General features: G+C 39.6%; 1 protein-coding gene across 1 annotated transcript in view; it reads left to right on the top strand.

Annotated features, from left to right (window-relative positions):
* SPTLC2 (serine palmitoyltransferase long chain base subunit 2) overlaps positions 1-18,373 on the top strand; it is a 104,058-nt gene that overhangs the window by 77,407 nt on the left and 8,278 nt on the right. The window contains exons 10-11 of the mRNA XM_027569762.2: positions 13,858-13,993; positions 16,668-16,797. Coding sequence (XP_027425563.1) covers positions 13,858-13,993; positions 16,668-16,797 — 266 coding nt within the window. The remainder of the gene's footprint in view (positions 1-13,857; positions 13,994-16,667; positions 16,798-18,373) is intronic.

An 18,373-nucleotide genomic window follows, 5' to 3' on the forward strand; every position in this document is an offset into this window, starting at 1 on the left:
CTTTCTTGGAAGAAATAAAAATTATTTTTAGAACTCTGATTTCCTGATTAAGTGGAGTCAGGAATCCCAGCAGTTCTCTGTATTAAAGGATATGCTTGCACATGTACGGAATGTTCTGTTCACCTGGGGTTTATTTAGTTCAGGAATATCTTAAGTCCTGGGACAAGTCCAGCCTTCTGTAAACTGTCTGCATCTACTCCCTCTGCTCAGCTTTACCCCTCTTAAAATGGAAGTCAAACCCTCCACTTCCAAAAGAACCCATCCTTCTCTTCTAATTTATCAAAAGCATTAGTTCTGAGAAATTAATATTTTGCCAATATTACCATATTTGATGGTCAGATTTTCAGATTTGAGTCTTTCTTAGGAAACACAGTCTCAAGAGACCCTGTTTTTTTTGCGCATTGATAATATTAGACTCACCCAGAGACGGTTAAGCTTTTTTAATCCCAAATTGATCTCTCTGGTGAACCCTTATTCCTGCTGCAGTCCTACGGTAGCATCATCTTAACTTGTTCTCTGCTGAGTAGTTCTGTGCCCCATCACACGCTGATAATTCCAATTATAATGTCCCGTAGCTCTCCTAAAAGGCAGTCGTCCAGTAGGCAGTGGGAACCAGACTTGTTAGCGATACTTTGTGCTGGCCTTTCCTCAGTTTCTCCCTCTTGCAAAGTATGTAGAAGAAAAACCTGATACTAAAATGTCTAGGGAAAAATGACTTTATGAGAATGAAAGCAGATGCACAGGTGGAAAATAAATATTTTTATGGTTAGTATTGTCTGATTTGTGCCTTTATTCATATGATCATTTAAAAAGACAAAGGAGAAAAGAAAGGAAGGGCCAGCCCCTTTATGCTTTCATTTCCTGCCTCCAGGCAAGGGCTTCATAACACTTCCCCTTGTCTTAGAAATTCCTGGAACACCCAGCACCAAAAAATTTCAATATTTTTCCAGGTTTGTCTTGAATAACAAAGGCTGGCAGGAGAATGCCCGAGACCACCCTGGAATATCTAGATAGTTCTATTTGGTTTTGTTTTTTAAGTAAAAGGGTGATTTTTATTAAGGGTGGTTACTTAAATAGTGGTTGGATATACTTAAGATTATAAATTGAGGGATCAGAAATTTAATCTCATTCCAGTTTTTTTAACTTCCTTTGATTTTCCAAGTATTTAAATGTTTATTTTAACTTTTATTTAAGTATTAACATTCCTACAATAACGTGCACAAATCTTAGGCATACAGTTCAGTGAATACACACCTGTCTAACCACCCCCCAGATCATGAAATAGAACATTTCCATTTCCCAGAAAGCTATCTTATGCCTCTTCCCAGTCTCCATTCCAACTTGCTAAAGATATTTTTTTAAGTTTAAGGCATGCAACATGATGGTTTTTTTTATGTTATGTTAAACACCATACATTACATCATTAGTTTTTGACATAGTGACTAAAGATAATTTTGACACTATTTTGACTTCTATCACTATTTATTAGTTTTGCCTGTTCTTGAGCTTCATATGAGTGGAATCATACATATAATACATATAATCACTCTTGAATCTGTTGTATATTATTCATCATTATGTCTTGAGATTTATTTGCACATTTGGGTGGTACAATGTAGTTCATTTGCATTGCTGCCTAGTATCAAACAATAAATATTGTTAGAATATATTTCTAGTTATTCATTCTGCTAATGGACATTTTGGTTGTTTCCTGATTTGGGCTGTTATTAAGAGTGGCACTCTTGTATGTGTCTTTTGGTACACAATTCTGTTGGGTGTTTGTACCTAGGAATAGCACTGCCAGATTATAGAATAGACATATGCTTAGGTTCAGCATATATTGCCATTTTTACAAAGTACCAGTTCACAGTCTGACTAGCAACATCTTGAGAGTTCCAGATACTCTTGTCAATACTCAGTATAACCTTTCCAACACATTTTAATACATTTAAAAACACATTTCCAGAGGGGATTAGAAAGGGAAGTGGAGAAAAGAAGAAACATTATTTATTCTTACTCAAATTAGGAACTGTATCATTTTGGGGCGCCTGGGTGGCTCAGATGGTTAAGGAACTGTATCATTTTATTTTTTTTTAAGATTTTATTTATTTATTTGAGAGAGCGAGAATGAGAGAGAGAGAGCACATGAGAGGGGGGAGGGTCAGAGGGAGAAGCAGACTCCCTGCTGAGCAGGGAGCCCGATGCAGGACTCGATCCCGGTTCTCCAGGATCATGACCTGAGCCGAAGGCAGTCGCCCAACGAACTGAGCCACCCAGGCGCCCGGAACTGTATCATTTTATATTAAATGTGTTTATTCATTTCTTCCTTTGCCTTGCCTTCTCAACCCAACTCAATATTTTGGCAATATTTACTACATTCTACCCAAGAAAAAAATGTACCAAAACAGGAAGAAGACCTAAGCAAATGGAAAGATATCTGTGCTCATGGCTTGGAGGACTTAGTATTGTTAAGATGACAGTACTTCCCAAGTTGATCTATAGATTCAGCAATATCCCTTTCAAAATCCCAGCTACGTTTTTTGTAGAAATTGGCAAGCAAATCCTAATATTCATATGGAAATGCAAGAGACCTATAATAGTCAGACTTGAAAAAGAACAAAGTTAGAGGAGTCTCATGTCCCAAAGCTGTAGTATCAAGATAGTGTCATACCAGCATAAGTATAAATACATAGACCAAGAAATACAACTGAGAGTCTGGGGGCACCAGGGTCGCTCAGTCAGTCGAGTGGCTGACTCTTGATTTCGGCTCAGGTCATGATCTCGGGGTCTTGGAATTGAGCCCTGTGTCAGGCTCTGCACTCAGCGGGGAATCAGCTTCAGGATTCTCTCCCTCCCTCTGCGACCCTTCTCCTGCTCACTCTCTCTAAAATAAATAAATCTTAAAAAAAAAAAAAAGATACAACTGAGAGTCCAGAAGTAAACTTTTTAATTTATGATTAGTTGGTATTCAACAGGACAGTCCAATGGGGAAAGAACAGTTTTCTAATGAATGATTCTGAGACAACTGCATATCTACATGCAAAAAAATGAAGTTGGACCCCTACCTCCCACCATATATAAAAATAACTTAATATGGATCAAAGGCCTAAATGTAAGAGCTAAATTTACAAAACTCTTAGAAGAAACATAGATGTAAATCCTCATGACTGTGGGATTAGACAGTGATTTCTTTTTTCTTTTCTCTCTTTTTTTTTTTAAGATTTATTTATTTTTGAGAGAGTGTGTGTATCCGGGGAAGGGCAGAGGGAGAGGGGGAGAGAGTCTTACCGACTGCACCATCAAGGCACCCAGGCAGTGATTTCTTAGTTCTAACACTCAAAAGAACAAGCAACCAAGAAAAATAAATTGTACTTCATCAAAGCTTTTGTTGTTTGAAAGGTGTTCTGGACACCTCATCCAGAAAGTGAAAATACAGCCCTCAGAACGGGAGGAATTTTGTAAATCATGTCTGATAAGAAAGAACTTTTACAACTCATACTAAAACCAATTAAAACACCCAATTAAAAAATGGGCAAAGGATTCAAATAAGTATTTCTCCAAAGAAGATACACAAATGGCCAATAAGCTCAAAAAAAGAAGTTATTCAAACCTGTTAGACATTAGGGATTTGCAAATGAAAACCACAGGAAACCACCTTACACACACTAGAATAAAGAAGACAGACTAACATTGTTAGTGAGGATCCAAGAAATTGGAATGCTCCCATGTTACTGGTGGAAATGTAAAATTGCCAGGCTACTTTGGAAAACAGTTTCAAGTTCCTCACACACCAGACACCATGGAATTAGCATATTACCCAGAAATTCTCTTCCTGGGTGTATTCCCAACCAAATTGAAAACATATGTCTACATGATAACTTGTACACGAATGTTTATAGCAGCATTATTCACAATAGCCAAAAAGTGCAAACAACCCAATGTGCATCAGCTGATGAGTGGGTAAACAAAATGTGGTGTATCCACTCAAAGACAATTAAAAAAGAATGAAGTACTGACGCATGCTACAACATGGATGAACCTTGGAAACATCATGTTAAGTGAAAGAAGGAAGACACCATGGGCCACATATTATATTTTTCCATTTATATGAAACGTCCATAATAGGCAAATTCATAGAGACAAGAAGTAGATTAATGGGAGAGGAAATGGGGAAGGACTGCTAACAGTTATGGAGTTTCCTGGGGCGGGGGAGGTGAATGACATACTGGTGATGGTGGCACAACTTTGTGATTCTACTAAAAACCACTGAATTGTACATTGTAAAGGGGTGAATTTTACAGGACATGAATTATATCTCAATAGAAGGAGGAGAAAAACTGGAGAGAGTAGAGTAATGAGGGAGTACAATATATGATATAAGCTGTAATAATTTGGAACAGTCAAATTAATGGAATAGAAATAAAATTCCAGGAAAGTAAGGAAAGGGCCTGCTGAAGAGAGGCCCTACCTAATCATAAAGTATTGCCTTTTCATACACTGTTAATCAGTTAGCTCATATTTTATATTGGTTTTTCCCATGTGTGGTTTTATACTCTAAATATACCAGATTGCCCCACATGTATATCTTCCTCCAGATAATTGGTAATTGAATCTAAGGGAGGTAAAAACATGCCTAAGATCTATATACAGCTAATGCATCTCCAACTTAAGTTTAAGGCTAAAGAGAAAAGAAACCCATGCTCCCTGTGAAGAAATAACTTTAGGGCCAATAGTAGTTCTCAACTAACCAAGAACTGTGCTGCCTTCCTAAGGCACATTGGGAAACATCTAGGGGCATGTTTGGTATCACAGACTGGGCTATGAGGAAGTGGTATTGGCATTTATCGCCAAGGGGTTAGTGATTCTAAATGCTCTTCAGGACACTGGACAGCCTTAACCAAGAATTGTGCCCCAAATGCCAATAGCAGTCTTACTAAGAAATACTGGCAATGGTTGACTGAAATTTTCCAGGATGCCCCCCTTTGGAAGATAGAGCAGTGATAGAAATCTTAGAATGGAAATTTGCAAGTGTTACCAGACAAGAGAACCAGTTCCAAACTCAGATTTGGCTTCTCGCCACATGAAAATCGATACTGGAGAGACAAGTGATGGTGGGAAAGGAAAGGTTGCTTTATTCAGGAAACCGGCAACCTGGCAAGGTGGTAGACTACCGTCTCAAAGACCATCTTCCCCATCCAGGGCAAGCCCGAGGCTTTTAAAAGGGAAGGCACGGGAAAGGGGAGGGGGCTGCATGCAGGAGAAGCCAGTGTCCGGCAGCTCTCCTGAGTGGACATGAGCCTGAACAGACGTCTGGCATCGGGAAAGCTGTTTTCACGTGGAGTCAGGCCTTATCTGCGGGAAGGTTGAGTCCTCCACGCCTCAAGACCAGTGGTCTGCAAATCTCAGAGGAAATAAGTCAGGTCTGCTACAGATCAGGGACTTAGGTCAGGAAGCAAAGAATGCAGAAGCTTGAAGCAGTTTAACCCTTAAGATCAGTTGGAGCGTTGTTACGAAGGAGGCTACAGATGAAAGCAAGTCTCTGGGCACCGCCTCTTTCCCTAGGAGCAGATGGACAGGGCCCAAGAATCCAGGAGCCGAGTGGCCTCCCGGGCTGGGGTGGTGGAGGCCAAGTTAGTGAAAGGTCCTAAGAGACAGGTAAGTCTCCAAGGTATGTGCCAGCAAGCCCTGTCAGTGACTTCAATTAAACAGTTACTCAGTTCTCCTTTTTCATTCCCGTTAACTACCATTCCCTTTCAAGACCTACTTAATACGGAAGCTGGAGTGGATCAGTGAGCAGTGGCTAAGGGCACAGTCTTAGAAACTAGAAGAACCAGCGGGGCGTCTGGGTGGCTTCATCAGTTAAGCCTCCGGCTCTTGGTTTCAGCTCAGGTCGTGATCTCAGGGTCAAGAAATCTAGCCCTGTGTTTGGCTCAGCATGTAGTAGAGTCTGCCTAAGTTTTTCTCTCCCTCTCCCTCTGCTCCTCCCTGCCCCTCTAAAATAAATAAATAAATCTAAAAAAAAAAAAAAGAGAGAGAGAAAAGAAAAGAAAAAAGAGACTAGAAGAACCAGGGAATTCAAATCCTGGTTCCTCCATTGGAGTGACTTAGCGCCTCCGGGCGTTGGTTTAGTTTCCTCTGCTGCAGAATAACTCTTAAACTTGCTCTTTCTAAAAGGAAAAGGAGTGCAGCCCTACTAAGTCTGTTCTTCCTCTCAGAAGTTACTGATGTAGGAAAGATGCTGTGGTTTACGTATTGAGCATAAAAGGAATTTTAGTTCTCAGCCTTAGGTGTACTTGTCTCTTTGGAAAGTGTCGTGATTTTGCATCTGAGATCTTCTACCATGCAAATAATTGACAGTTCTCGGAACTATTGCCATGATAGCAATAGTTAAGGCAGACCTGATTCCCTCTTCATCTTGGCCCAAAATACTTCCAGGCTAGCAAGAGATTGAGCTGTTGTCCTTACATTGGATTCAGATGTAGCACCACTAGTAGAAGAGAACGCCAATTTAGATTAATATGAATCAACATTCTTACATTCACTGACGGTAGACTATAAAGTAGTATCTTATCAGGAGATAAGGCTGGATGGTAGTCAACATGGTAATATTTAGAGATACAGTAGCTGAAATGAAAAAGAAAGGGAAGAAGCATTTATTGAGCCTGGCACTGTGCTTGCTATATACTACATCCTTTCTGTGCCTTGAAGAGAAAAGTACTAAGAGCTTCCATAATCATAGGAATAGCCTTTGAAAACATAGTTTGCATGTGATCTCATTTACCTGATATTATATAAACATTCATTTAAGAGATCTTTAAGGTATAACCTCATTGTAGATTTCAGTGGCAACACACGCTTAACATAGGCAAAGTAAACACAGAATGTCCCTGTTTATTCTATTTTTTAAAAATGCTTTTCAAGAGGAAAAACCGCTGGAGGGAAACATCGTTCCTTTCTACTCTGCAGTATAATCCAACCACAGTAAATATTAGAAAAAGTAACTTTCCAAATAGCAAAAATGAGACATTTGGACAGATGATTAAACTAAAAGATTGATAGTTAAATTCAATTCTGAGACATAAAGTATTAAGAGATATTATGTAAAATATCCACAATGTAATGTGTTTAAGAGTATAATTAGAACAAGGTGTTGGGTAGTTTTTTTCCATATTTTATCCTGTCTTATGACCCTTACCTCGTGATTAATGCTGAAAACTAATTGAAACCATTCTTGGGGCTACCTGTTTTGTTTGGGGGACCCTCAATTAAGAAAACCCATATCTGCTTTGAGATTATCCCTTTAAGAAGGGGGAAGTGGGGGAAGAAGTTCTTCAATTTCAAATTATTCCAGCCCATTATAATTAATTGGGAAGTATAAGTCTGAAGAGTAGCAGTAATTTTATTTTATTTTTCCCAGGAAAGCAGATTATATCAGCATATCCAGGAAATCTAAGAAGATTAGGAGCTGTATAATGGAGTATGATGTGAGTTAGGGGATCAACTCTGGCTGAATATCATTTATATTTGTGTCCTTTATTTTGAAAGATTTCAGTTAACACCGGAAATGTTGTTTTTGAAGTTGCAGACTCAGACATATTTTGTTGATTATAAGTTATATAAAAGCTCATCACCTAAATTGACAATTATATTGCTATTTAAGCAGGTGAGTACATGTTATATTCTTTGAAGCATAACTTCTGAGTAGTTAGCACTAACACCATTTAAGACAAAATGTCTGCTGCCTTTTGTATCCCCTCACTTTGTACATAGGTCTTATCCCGTTTTTTTAACCAGTCCTGAGACTTTAGAAAATTTGTAGCTCATAGAATACTATCTGTTCTGATTGATACCTGTCTGAGAGGGCGTATGAAATTTTGAGTCCGGTAGTTCCTTCAAACATTAAGTTTACATGGCTGAATGAGAATCCCGAGGAATCTGGATTAAGACGTGATAAAATAGACCTTTTGGATAACATCTGGAATGCAGTTGGTTCAACTTCACAATCTGTTTGGCAGCGGTTAATATATATAGCTCCAAATCTAATCCTATTTTGTAAAAGTGATATAAAGTTATTAATATAGGTTATCAGTAGGTAAATAATTGTGATGCCCCTCCTTTTTAGGTTTTCTCTTTCCTTAAAAGAATTAAACCTAATGATGCCATCACAATCTTTTGATCCTTCATCACTTCCTAAGCATAAAATTTATTGCAAAGAAGTTGAGGACTAAAAATGACCTATTAAAGTTATCTTTTACATTTTCTGAGAAATTAAATTATGTATTCCTGTTTCCTTTTCTTTCTCTCTTTTGTACCACACCACAGATTTTTATTGAAGAACTCCACAAACACACAGCCACAAAGTGAGGTTTAGTTGTAAACTTCAAGAGAATCAGTATAGAGGTTTTCTCAGAATTGCTTTGCTTTTTATCATCCTTAAAGATTTATGTTTGAGGGGCGCCTGGGTGGCTTAGTCGTTAAACCTCTACCTTCGGCTCAGGTCATGATCCCAGGGTCCTGGGATTGAGCCCCACATCGGCTCCCTGCTCGGCGGGAAGCCTGCTTCTCCCTCTCACACTCCCCCTGCTTGTGTTCCCTCTCTCGCTGTGTCTCTCTCTGTCAAATACATAAAATCTTTAAAAAAAATAAAAATAAATAAAAAGATTTATGTTTGAAAAGTAGAGAAGAATGCTGACCTCTTCTGTTACCATCTGTGTTCTTGAAAGAATAAAGACATTTTAAGAGATTTTTTTAAAATAAGGCTAAACCTTCTTTTTACACTTTACATGTTTTAAATCCCTATTAGAGGGGCATCTGCCTGGCCCACTTGGTAGAACATGTGACTCTTGTTGGGGTCATCAGTTTGAGTCCCGTGTGTAGAGATTACTTTAAAAAAAAGGAAGAAAGAAAAAAAAAATCGCTGTTAGACCATTTTTCCAGCCCAGTATAACTTGCTGCAACTCCGGTAAGAAAACTTCTTGGAACTGAGCTAGCAGATTGGATTAAAGTAGCAATTACACTTCTTGCATTAGTATTAACTAGTATTTTTTTTTATATTATTAAGGATTTTATTTATTTCAGACAGAGCGCGCACATGGTGGGGCTGGGCTGGGGGGAGGGAGAAGCAGGCTTCCCACTGAGCAGAGAGCCCAGCCTGGGGCTGGATCCCAGGTCCCTAGGATCATGACCTGAGGTGAAGGCAGACGCTTAACTGACTGAGCCACCCAGGTGCCTCTTAACTAGTATTTTAGATGATATTTAATTCAAAATGGGTAACTGTGTTGTCTTTAAAATTCAGCATCACCTTAAGAATAAGGAATAACTTTGTAACTACTTCCCAGTATGTATAAGTGCCAGAGCTTACTGAATTGTTTGCAGTTATTTGTCTACTTTTCCTATTATTGCCTTTGAAATTATTTGGTTGAACCATAAGAAATTGCCATTTTTAGGTGACAGTCAAATATCAGCAGTTTCATGGTTCAGGCTACGACTTTTGTAGGTTCAACAGACCACTTAATTTGTGTGATTCCCTACGATGGCCATTTCTGAGCTGACTTCTTTAGCACTGGCCTTGACACTTCCACTCAGTCTTTATTCCTGTACTCACCAGCAGAGATTGCAGTTTGCTGTTCAGGGTGAGTTGATTGGAAGAATTGCTTTTCACTTGTCTCATACTTGCCCTGTGTCTCCTTAGGCTCCTGCACCCATTCATCCCTCCTCCATTCATTGCCAGTAAGTGCTGTTTAAAAATAAGACACAGATACTCTTACCCAATAAAGGACTGAACACCTTAAAGTTTGAAAAATACATAATTGCTTGATGTGGTGTAGAAGAAAAAGCATTGACAGAATCAGAAAACCTTGATCTACCTCCTGAAAGAAAGGCCTTAGAGAAATAATTTAACATCCCTGGGCCTGTTTCTTTATGTATAAAGTATAAATAATACATTCTTTTATTATATCCATCTAAAAGCAGTCAGGATCAAGTGAAATTGAGCTGTTAATTCTTTTATTATTATTATTTTCATTTTATTTTTAAATTTTATTTCAATTCCAGTGTGACTAGGATGCTTAAATACATGTTTAGGAGAGAATTCTTTTTGATCTAAACTTTATAGCTGCCAAAGTGAAGGTTGGTAATCCCTTGATGTCCAGTAACATATGAGTGGATATACGAACAAAACAATGGTGGTGTATCTTTACAAAGGAATACTGTTCAACAATAATGGGATGTGTAAGTTGGAGACTTTAAATGCTATTCCCACTATCTTCATGTTGTGTTATGTGAGTGTCATTTTAGATGTATTTTCTTCTGGGACTCTTCTCGTCAGAGAGCAGAGGTGATGAATAGTGAGACTGAGATTTTCACTTCCTTTCATTAAAGAAAACTTACTTAGAATGATACAGTAATTGGAAAAGTTAAGGTCTGGGGCACGTGGATGGCTCAGTCAGTTAAGCATCTGCCTTTGGCTCAGGTCATGATCCCGGAGTCCTGGGATCGAGCCCCGAGTTGGGCTCCCCGCTCATTGGGGAGCCTGCTTCTCCCTCTGCCCCTCCCCCTGCTTGTGCTCTCTCTCTCTCTCTCTCTCAAATAAATGAATAAATAAAATCTTTAAAAAAAAAAAAAGGAAAAGTTAAGGTCTACATCCTTCAGATTTGTTTTCTTCCTTGATAATTTTTCTTGCTACTCTTGGACTGAGAAAAAAAATTTTTAACTGGTTTGTGATGAGAAAAAGGTAGCAAGTTGCAAAATAATAAAGTGGGTACAGAAAAAAAATAACGTATACTAATATGCAAGTGTTTCACTAAATTTTTTAAAAAATCTTTAGGGGCGCCTGGGTGGCTCAGTCGTTAAGCATCTGCCTTCGGCTCAGGTCATGGTCCCTGGGTCCTGGGATCGAGCCCCGCATCGGGCTCCCTGCTCCGCGGCAAGCCTGCTTCTCCCTCTCCCACTCCCCCTGCTTATGTCCCTCTCTCGCTGTGTGTGTGTCTCTCTCTCTGTCAAATAAATAAATATTTTAAAAAACAATAAATAATCTTTAATGAGATATCATTTGTATACAGTAAAATTCACCAATTTTAAGTGTATAATTCCATGAGTTTTGACAAATGTATACAGTCAGGTAACCATACCACAGTCAAGGGCTAGAATATTTTTGTCACCCCCCCCCAAAAGTTCCCTCATACCCCTCTGCTGTCAGTTCTCTCTCCACTCCCTGGCAATCACTAATCTGTCTTCTGTGTCTGTAATTATGTCTTTTAGACTTTCCTATAAATGAATGCATACACTGTATAACCTGTGTCTGGCTTATTTCATGTAACATAATGCTTTTGAGATCCATCAGCATTGTTGCCTGTATCAATTGTTTGTTCCTTTTTATATATTTCCTTTCTCCCTTTATCGTGTTTCCTCCACCTTTCTGAATGTAGGGAGGGTATTTATAATAGCATTTTGTACATCCTTGTCTGCTGATACTCTGTCATTTCTGGTCTGTTTCTGTTGATTGACTTATCTCCTGGTTGATGGGTCATATTTTCCTGTTTCTTTGAATGCCTGGAATTTTTTATTGTATGCCAGACGTTGCAAATTTTACATTATCAGGGGCTGCGCTTTGTTGTATTCCTTTAGGTAGTGTTGTTGGACTTTGTTCTTGGAATCAATTGGATCCTTTCCAGACTTGCTTTTAAGGTTTGTTAGGATAGATCCACAGCAACTTTTAGTCTAGGGCTAATTTCACTCCACGGCTAGTGTGATTCTGAGGTCTTCCCATTTTGGGAGGTGAAAATACAAACTGTTGCCAACTCCATATGAGCACCAGGAACTATTGACTCTGCTGCTTTCTGGTAGTTCTTTCCACAGCCCCTGGTGGTTTCTTCTCATGCAGAGCGGATGGCACTCCTCCAAAGGCTGAAGGGGCCCCTCCTGCAGACTCCCCAACTCCAATCTCTGGTGTCCTCCCCTGACCAGACTAGGTTCCTCTCCCTGGGCAGCAAACAGCCTGGGACCTGCCTCTAGCCAGTCAGGGAGCAATCCAGAGGCTCATGTTTTGTTTTCCTTCTCCAACAGCACAGTCCAGTGCTGCCTATGACCCGGTGTTTGAAAACCATTCTATATACATTTTGTTTTATGTGCTTTTTCCAGTTTTCTGTTGTGGACAGCAGAAAGGTAAATCTGGTCCTGGGTACTCTATCCTGGCCAGAAGTGGAAGTCTCTTTTTCTAAATGTGGAGTAAGCATGTATTGGTATTTCTGGGGGAAAACCTGGGCACAGAATCATCAGATATAGACATACTGAAATGTAACATACTTTAATGTCTGCTTTATTGTGAGACGGGGTCATAACTGAAGTGGCGTTCTTCAGTGCTCACAGTAAGCCAGTCGAAGTCAACCTAAAATTATTTGCACAAAGTATTAACTGTGGGTTATTTGTAGCAGACTTACTGAGGGTAGCTATTCATCAGTGAATGGTTGGATAAGTTGGTATTCTAAGGACGTTGGTTAACCACCTGTATTTCTGATAAACTGATTACTTATCTTTTGAATTGTATGATATTTGTATTTTTTAAAATGTGAATTTGTTGGCTCTCTAATATATGTGAGAAAATGACTGCAACCTTTTCTTGTTTATGAGTATTTGTGGTCGAGAAGACCCTGAAACAGTTCTTAGCCCTTTGCAAGCTGATGTTTTGAATTTAGGCTTACTCTTTTTTTTTTAAAGATTTTATTTATTTATTTGAGAGAGAGAGAATGAGAGATAGAGAGCACGAGAGGGAAGAGGGTCAGAGGGAGACGCAGACTCCCTGCTGAGCAGGGAGCCCAATGTGGGACTCGATCCCGGGACTCCAGGATCATGACCTGAGCCGAAGGCAGTCGCTTAACCAACTGAGCCACCCAGGTGCCCCTAGGCTTACTCTTAGGACAGAACGATTGTTTGGACATCTGTTCATAGATTGACCTACCATAATGTCAAAACCCAGTCCACACATTTAGTTAGTTAGCAGTTTGAGAAATGTTTGTTTTATTCCATTTGTATTTTAGGGAAGATGAACAAACTAGGATTAAAAATATGACATTATGGGGGCGCCTGGGTGGCTCACTCGTTAAGCATCTGCCTTCGGCTCAGGTCATGATCCCAGGGTCCTGGGATCGAGCCCCACATCAGGCTCCTTGCTCAGCAAGAAGCCTGCTTCTCCCTCTCCCACTCCCCCCTGCTTGTGATCCTTCTCTCGCTGTGTCTCTCTCTGTCAAATAAATCTTTTAAAAAAATATGATGTTATTATGGATACACTACTGTTGTCTGATAGATGTTTCAGGGAGATGGTGACATAAACTCAAACTCTTAAGGGGAAAATTTGGGGCTCTGATGGCTCTATATCTGGTCATATGTGTACAAGTATTTGCAGCTTGGTTCATTGGGATGAATATTGAAGTTGAGAGACCTAGATTCTAGTCTCAGCTGTGCCTTATTACCTTGTGACTGCAGGCCAGGACCTTTGTGAGAGTCGCCTAATCTGTAAAATGAAGGGAACAGTGAATATTCTACATACTCTGAAGGGATGGTAGAGTGTTAAATGAGGTGTATTGATTTAAATGTTTAAGGATGCTAACGTGCCATGACAATACTAATCATTAAACTTCATTTTGTATGTTACTACAAAATCCACTAGGAACACCTGTGACAGACCACAAAGCAAGATTTGTTTATATTTATATTTCATACAGTTTGTTACGTGAAAACATTTTATGTTAGAAATGAAGAACCAAACATAGGACTGATTGATAAAATGGAGATAGGTTGCTGTCTTTTTTCCACTCCTTTTTTCTTAGTGTTATTTGTGCTTTCCTCCTCATGATTTTCCAGGCAAAGAGTGTATCCAGCAGTTAGCTGAAAACACGAAGTATTTTAGGAGACGTCTGAAAGAGATGGGCTTCATCATCTATGGGAATGAAGACTCTCCAGTGGTGCCTTTGATGCTCTACATGCCGGCCAAAATAGGGTATGTTCTTTTTTAAGATTTTTTATTTATTTATTCATTTGACAGAGATACAGCGAAAGAGGGAACACAAGCAGAGGGAGTGGGAGAAGGAGAAGCAGGCTTCCCGTGGAGCAGGGAGCCGGATGTGGGGCTCGATCCCAGGATCCCTGGGATCATGACCTGAGCCGAAGGCAGATGCTTAACAACTCAGCCACTCAGGTGCCCCAAAATTGGGTATGTTCTGTTGCAGGCTACAGACTGGTCTCATTAGACTCAAGGCTCCCATGATATTAGATTCAGGCTTGTGTATTTTGTTAGGAAAAATTGTCTTGGCCTCATTATGTTAACCTTCTAGATTTGCTAGGAATTCCATAGATTAAATAGTGGATTCCAATTTATAAAATATGTTAACTTGTTAGTCTTTCATTAAACAAATTTGAGTTTAATGCACTCTTCTAGGAGATTAGGATAGATCAGTGGACAGAACACAAAAATAAAAATCCCTGCCCTTGTGGAGCTTATGTTCTAACGGGCAGGAGTCAGACAAAAAATACGTTATGTAATTTGTTAGAAGAGGGGGGCGGCCTGGGTGGCTCAGTTGGTTAAGCGACTGCCTTCGGCTCAGGTCATGATCCCAGAGTCCCAGGATCGAGTCCCACATCGGGCTCCCTGCTCAACGGGGAGTTGCTTCTCCCTCTGACCCTCCCCCCTCTCGTGCTCGCTCGCTCTCAAATAAATAAATCTTAAAAAAAAAAAAAAGACGTTACATGTTACAGGGAAAAGTAAACCAGGATATGGGAGATTGAGAGTGCCCCGTGGGCAGGCAGATGACAGTATCAAACTGGGTGGTCAGGGGGGTGTCTGGGGGGAAGGGAAGGTGACATCTGAGCAGGAAGGAGCAGAGCTAGCCACTTGGAGAAAGAAGTTCTTTGCAAAGATCATAACACAGGAACATGCTTAGCCAGTTGAAGAGTAGCAAGAAGGTGCGTGGAGCTAAAATGCAGTGCCCAAGGGGGGAGTGTGGGCCGAGAGGTCAGGGCATATAGTTAGTTGCATGACTACCCAAGGTGCAGGTTACACCAATTTCTTTGGTTTATGCAACTCGTGCATAATGGAAAACCTTGCCCTGGAATAGCTTCCGGTGAGAAGTCCAGGTGTATAATGAAAGCAGAAGACATTTGAAAAGTAATGTGAAATGAGCTAATACAATTATTTGCAAAATAAGTATATGCAAAATTGCATCAGAAATGTAAAAAAGAGTTATCTGCTTAGTGTAGACTTAGTAAAAAAAAAAAAGAAAAAATCCACATACCTTTTCAGATTTGTAAGTTTTGACTAGATCTTAAATATAAAATGGATAAGGATCATTTCTCAGGTTTAATTGAACTCATTAAAGGAGCAAATATTTTTATTCATCTTTGAATCCTCAGTGCCCACCAGAGTCCCTGGCACTCATAGGGCACTCAGTAAATGTTCATTAACATGGATCTCTAGGAGGAACGATTAAAAGCAGGGAACCCAGAAGTAGGGTGATTCCAAAAGTAATAAGAGGTCAGTTGGGAAAAGGTGGCCACTGAGGGAAAAAGAGTTCAGTTTTCAACAGGAAGTCATATGCGTATTTGACCATCAGAGGGAATGGAGAGAATGAACCAAAGCAGAGGTGTAGGGTTTTCTCACTCTTCCTTAAATGGAATTATCATAAATAAAGAGTTGTGTGGTCTGGAGGACTTAGTCTAGAACTGTTTCTTTAGAAAGAACTGGGTCTAACCTGTTCTACACAGGGGAAACTGTGTACATTATCATTAAGATTTAGAGAGGGTGAGGCAGACAGGAATAAAGAACTAGACCGTTTGGGAGGGTGTGCTGAAGATGCAGGGTGCTCAGGGTCAGAGGACGTACTAGAAGGAGTGGGGAAAGGCTGGTTACGCAGGTAATTAGAATGGGGGAATTTCTTATTCTCAAACAGATGCTTTAAAATGCTAAGGGAAAGGATGCCTGGCTGGTGTGGTAGGAAGAGCATGCCACTCTTGATCTCAGGGTTGAGTTCAAGCCCCATGTTGGGTGTAGCGATTACTTAAATAAATAAACTTAAAAAAAAAAAACAGCCTAAGGGAATAGTCAAGAAACAACATAATTAGCAAATAAAATGTACATGGAAGTTAATGAGCTATTTATGCATCAGGAACACTTTTAAGGCTGTAATTGCAAATTAGTTTAGGCAAGCCCTATTAAAATTTGGTCTCTGACAGCTATATTCTTCACCTTTGTTAAGGAAACCATTTGGGAGAAGACCACTTTAGGATTGAATTGAGGAAGTCTGGCAATATTTTTAAAGATTTATTTATCCATTTGAGAGAGAGAGAGGGTGTGAGCACGTGTGTGCGAGCCAGCAGTGGGGAGGAGCAGAGAGAGAGGGAGACAAACAGACTCCCCACTGAGCATGAAGCCCGATGCAGTGCTCATTCCCAGGACCCTGAGGTCAGAACCTGAGCCAAAATCAAGAGTCAGCTGCCTAACCGACTGAACCACCCCGCTGCCCCTAAGTCTGGCAATTTTAACTTAAAAAGAAGTTAGAGGAAATTCCTAATAGAAGTTTCCAATGTCTGTATCACCTAAGAGTTTTTAAATCATTCAGGACCTTTGTTCTGTGGTTTATTACTCTTCCTGGTGTCTTTACCCTGTTTTCTCCTCCCAGTGCCTTTGGACGGGAGATGCTGAAGCGGAATATCGGTGTAGTTGTGGTGGGATTTCCTGCTACTCCAATTATTGAGTCCAGAGCCCGGTTTTGCCTGTCAGCAGCTCATACCAAAGAAATACTTGATACCGTAAGTAGACACTCTCACCTTGATATAAATATACCTATACTAAGGAGGCCTGGGTATCACATGAAATTGATCATCTGTTGATCCTGAAGTTCTTTGAGCACCTAAGGAATTAACTGGTAAAATAGAGGAGGGAGTATGCGATGCTGCTTAAAACACTGCTATTTACAAAAAAAAAAAATTCAAAACCGTTTAGCATTGCCCACTAGACCCTGTATAGTCAGGGCGCTGGGGAATTTATGGCTTTATCTTGTTCCACGCTCTCCCTTATTATGGCCTCTACAACTGTCTAACTCTCTTTGTACTCTAGCTGTTTCTACTGCAAGCCTTCTTGTATGTTGTTCTGTGTCTCTAGAATTTTCTCTCTTGAGCCCTCTCTCTCCTTTGCCTGGCTGACTCCTACTGATTCTTCACATCTCCACTTAAAGGAAACTTGCTCAAGGGTATTCCCCAATCCTCTTGCTTGCCATTTCCTTGGAATCTTAAGATACCCCATTAGTAAATCCTTCCCACCTGGAATTATTTAATGGCAGTCTTCTCCACTGGATAAATCTTGAGGGCAGAGACTAAGTCTCTTTTGCTCGTTCTGTATCTCCAGGACCTACCACAGTGCCAGGCATGTAGTAAGGGCTCATAATTACTGAATTTAATTATGGTTTCTTAATTTATTCTTGTGATATTCTCTTAACATGCTGTTATTTCACATCCAAGATTTCAGACTTTAAGTAGGTATTGCTTTCTGGGAGTTTATAGAACTCTAGAATGTGATATTTGCATAAAAAAATTATGGTTGACCTTGAACAACACAGGGGGCAGGGGTAGGGGAGCTAACACGACCCCCCATCCCAAAGTAAAAAAATCTACATGTAACTTGCCTCCCCCAAAACTTAAGTACTAGTCAACTGAAAGCCTTACTGATAACAAACATATTTTGGAAGTTATATGTGTTATATACCACAGTCTTAACAATAAAGTAAGCTAGAAGAAAGAAAATGTTATTAAGAAGATCATAAGGAAAAGACATAGTACTGTATTTATTGAAAAAATCCACATGTAAGTGGACCCACACACAGTTCAAACCCTCATTGTTCATGGCTCAGTTGCTAGAAGTACCCATTAATTCATTGGAGAGCTACTAATCTTAATATTATGAAAACATGTTTTTAAGAGTTCATTGTAGCAATTTAATTGACATTTTTATTTCTGAGCAGCTGAAGACTGATTTTTCTTCCTTATTTCTATATAACAAAACTTCCACAAGTATGAGTATATTCTTAATCACATTCTGACACTGGAAAATTGGATTCAGTTTATTATTGGTACTGTATCTTTATTTTGATGGTGCCTTTCAGATTTTTTTCAATAGATTTTCCCATTTCTCATAAATCTTACTAGGAATTTCTGCATTTATTATTTTTTTAACCCACTGATACCAGCTTTTCTTCCATTCTCTTCTATTTAGATGTTCAAAGTTTGACTTGCCTTTAAAAAAAGTTTATATGGAACTGTTAAGGGGCCCCAGATAGCCAAAACAGTACGGAGAGAGAAAATCTGAGTCGGAGGAGTCAAACTTCCCAGA

This window comes from Zalophus californianus, chromosome 6 (genome assembly GCF_009762305.2).
Source record: "Zalophus californianus isolate mZalCal1 chromosome 6, mZalCal1.pri.v2, whole genome shotgun sequence".
Taxonomy (NCBI): domain Eukaryota; kingdom Metazoa; phylum Chordata; class Mammalia; order Carnivora; family Otariidae; genus Zalophus; species Zalophus californianus.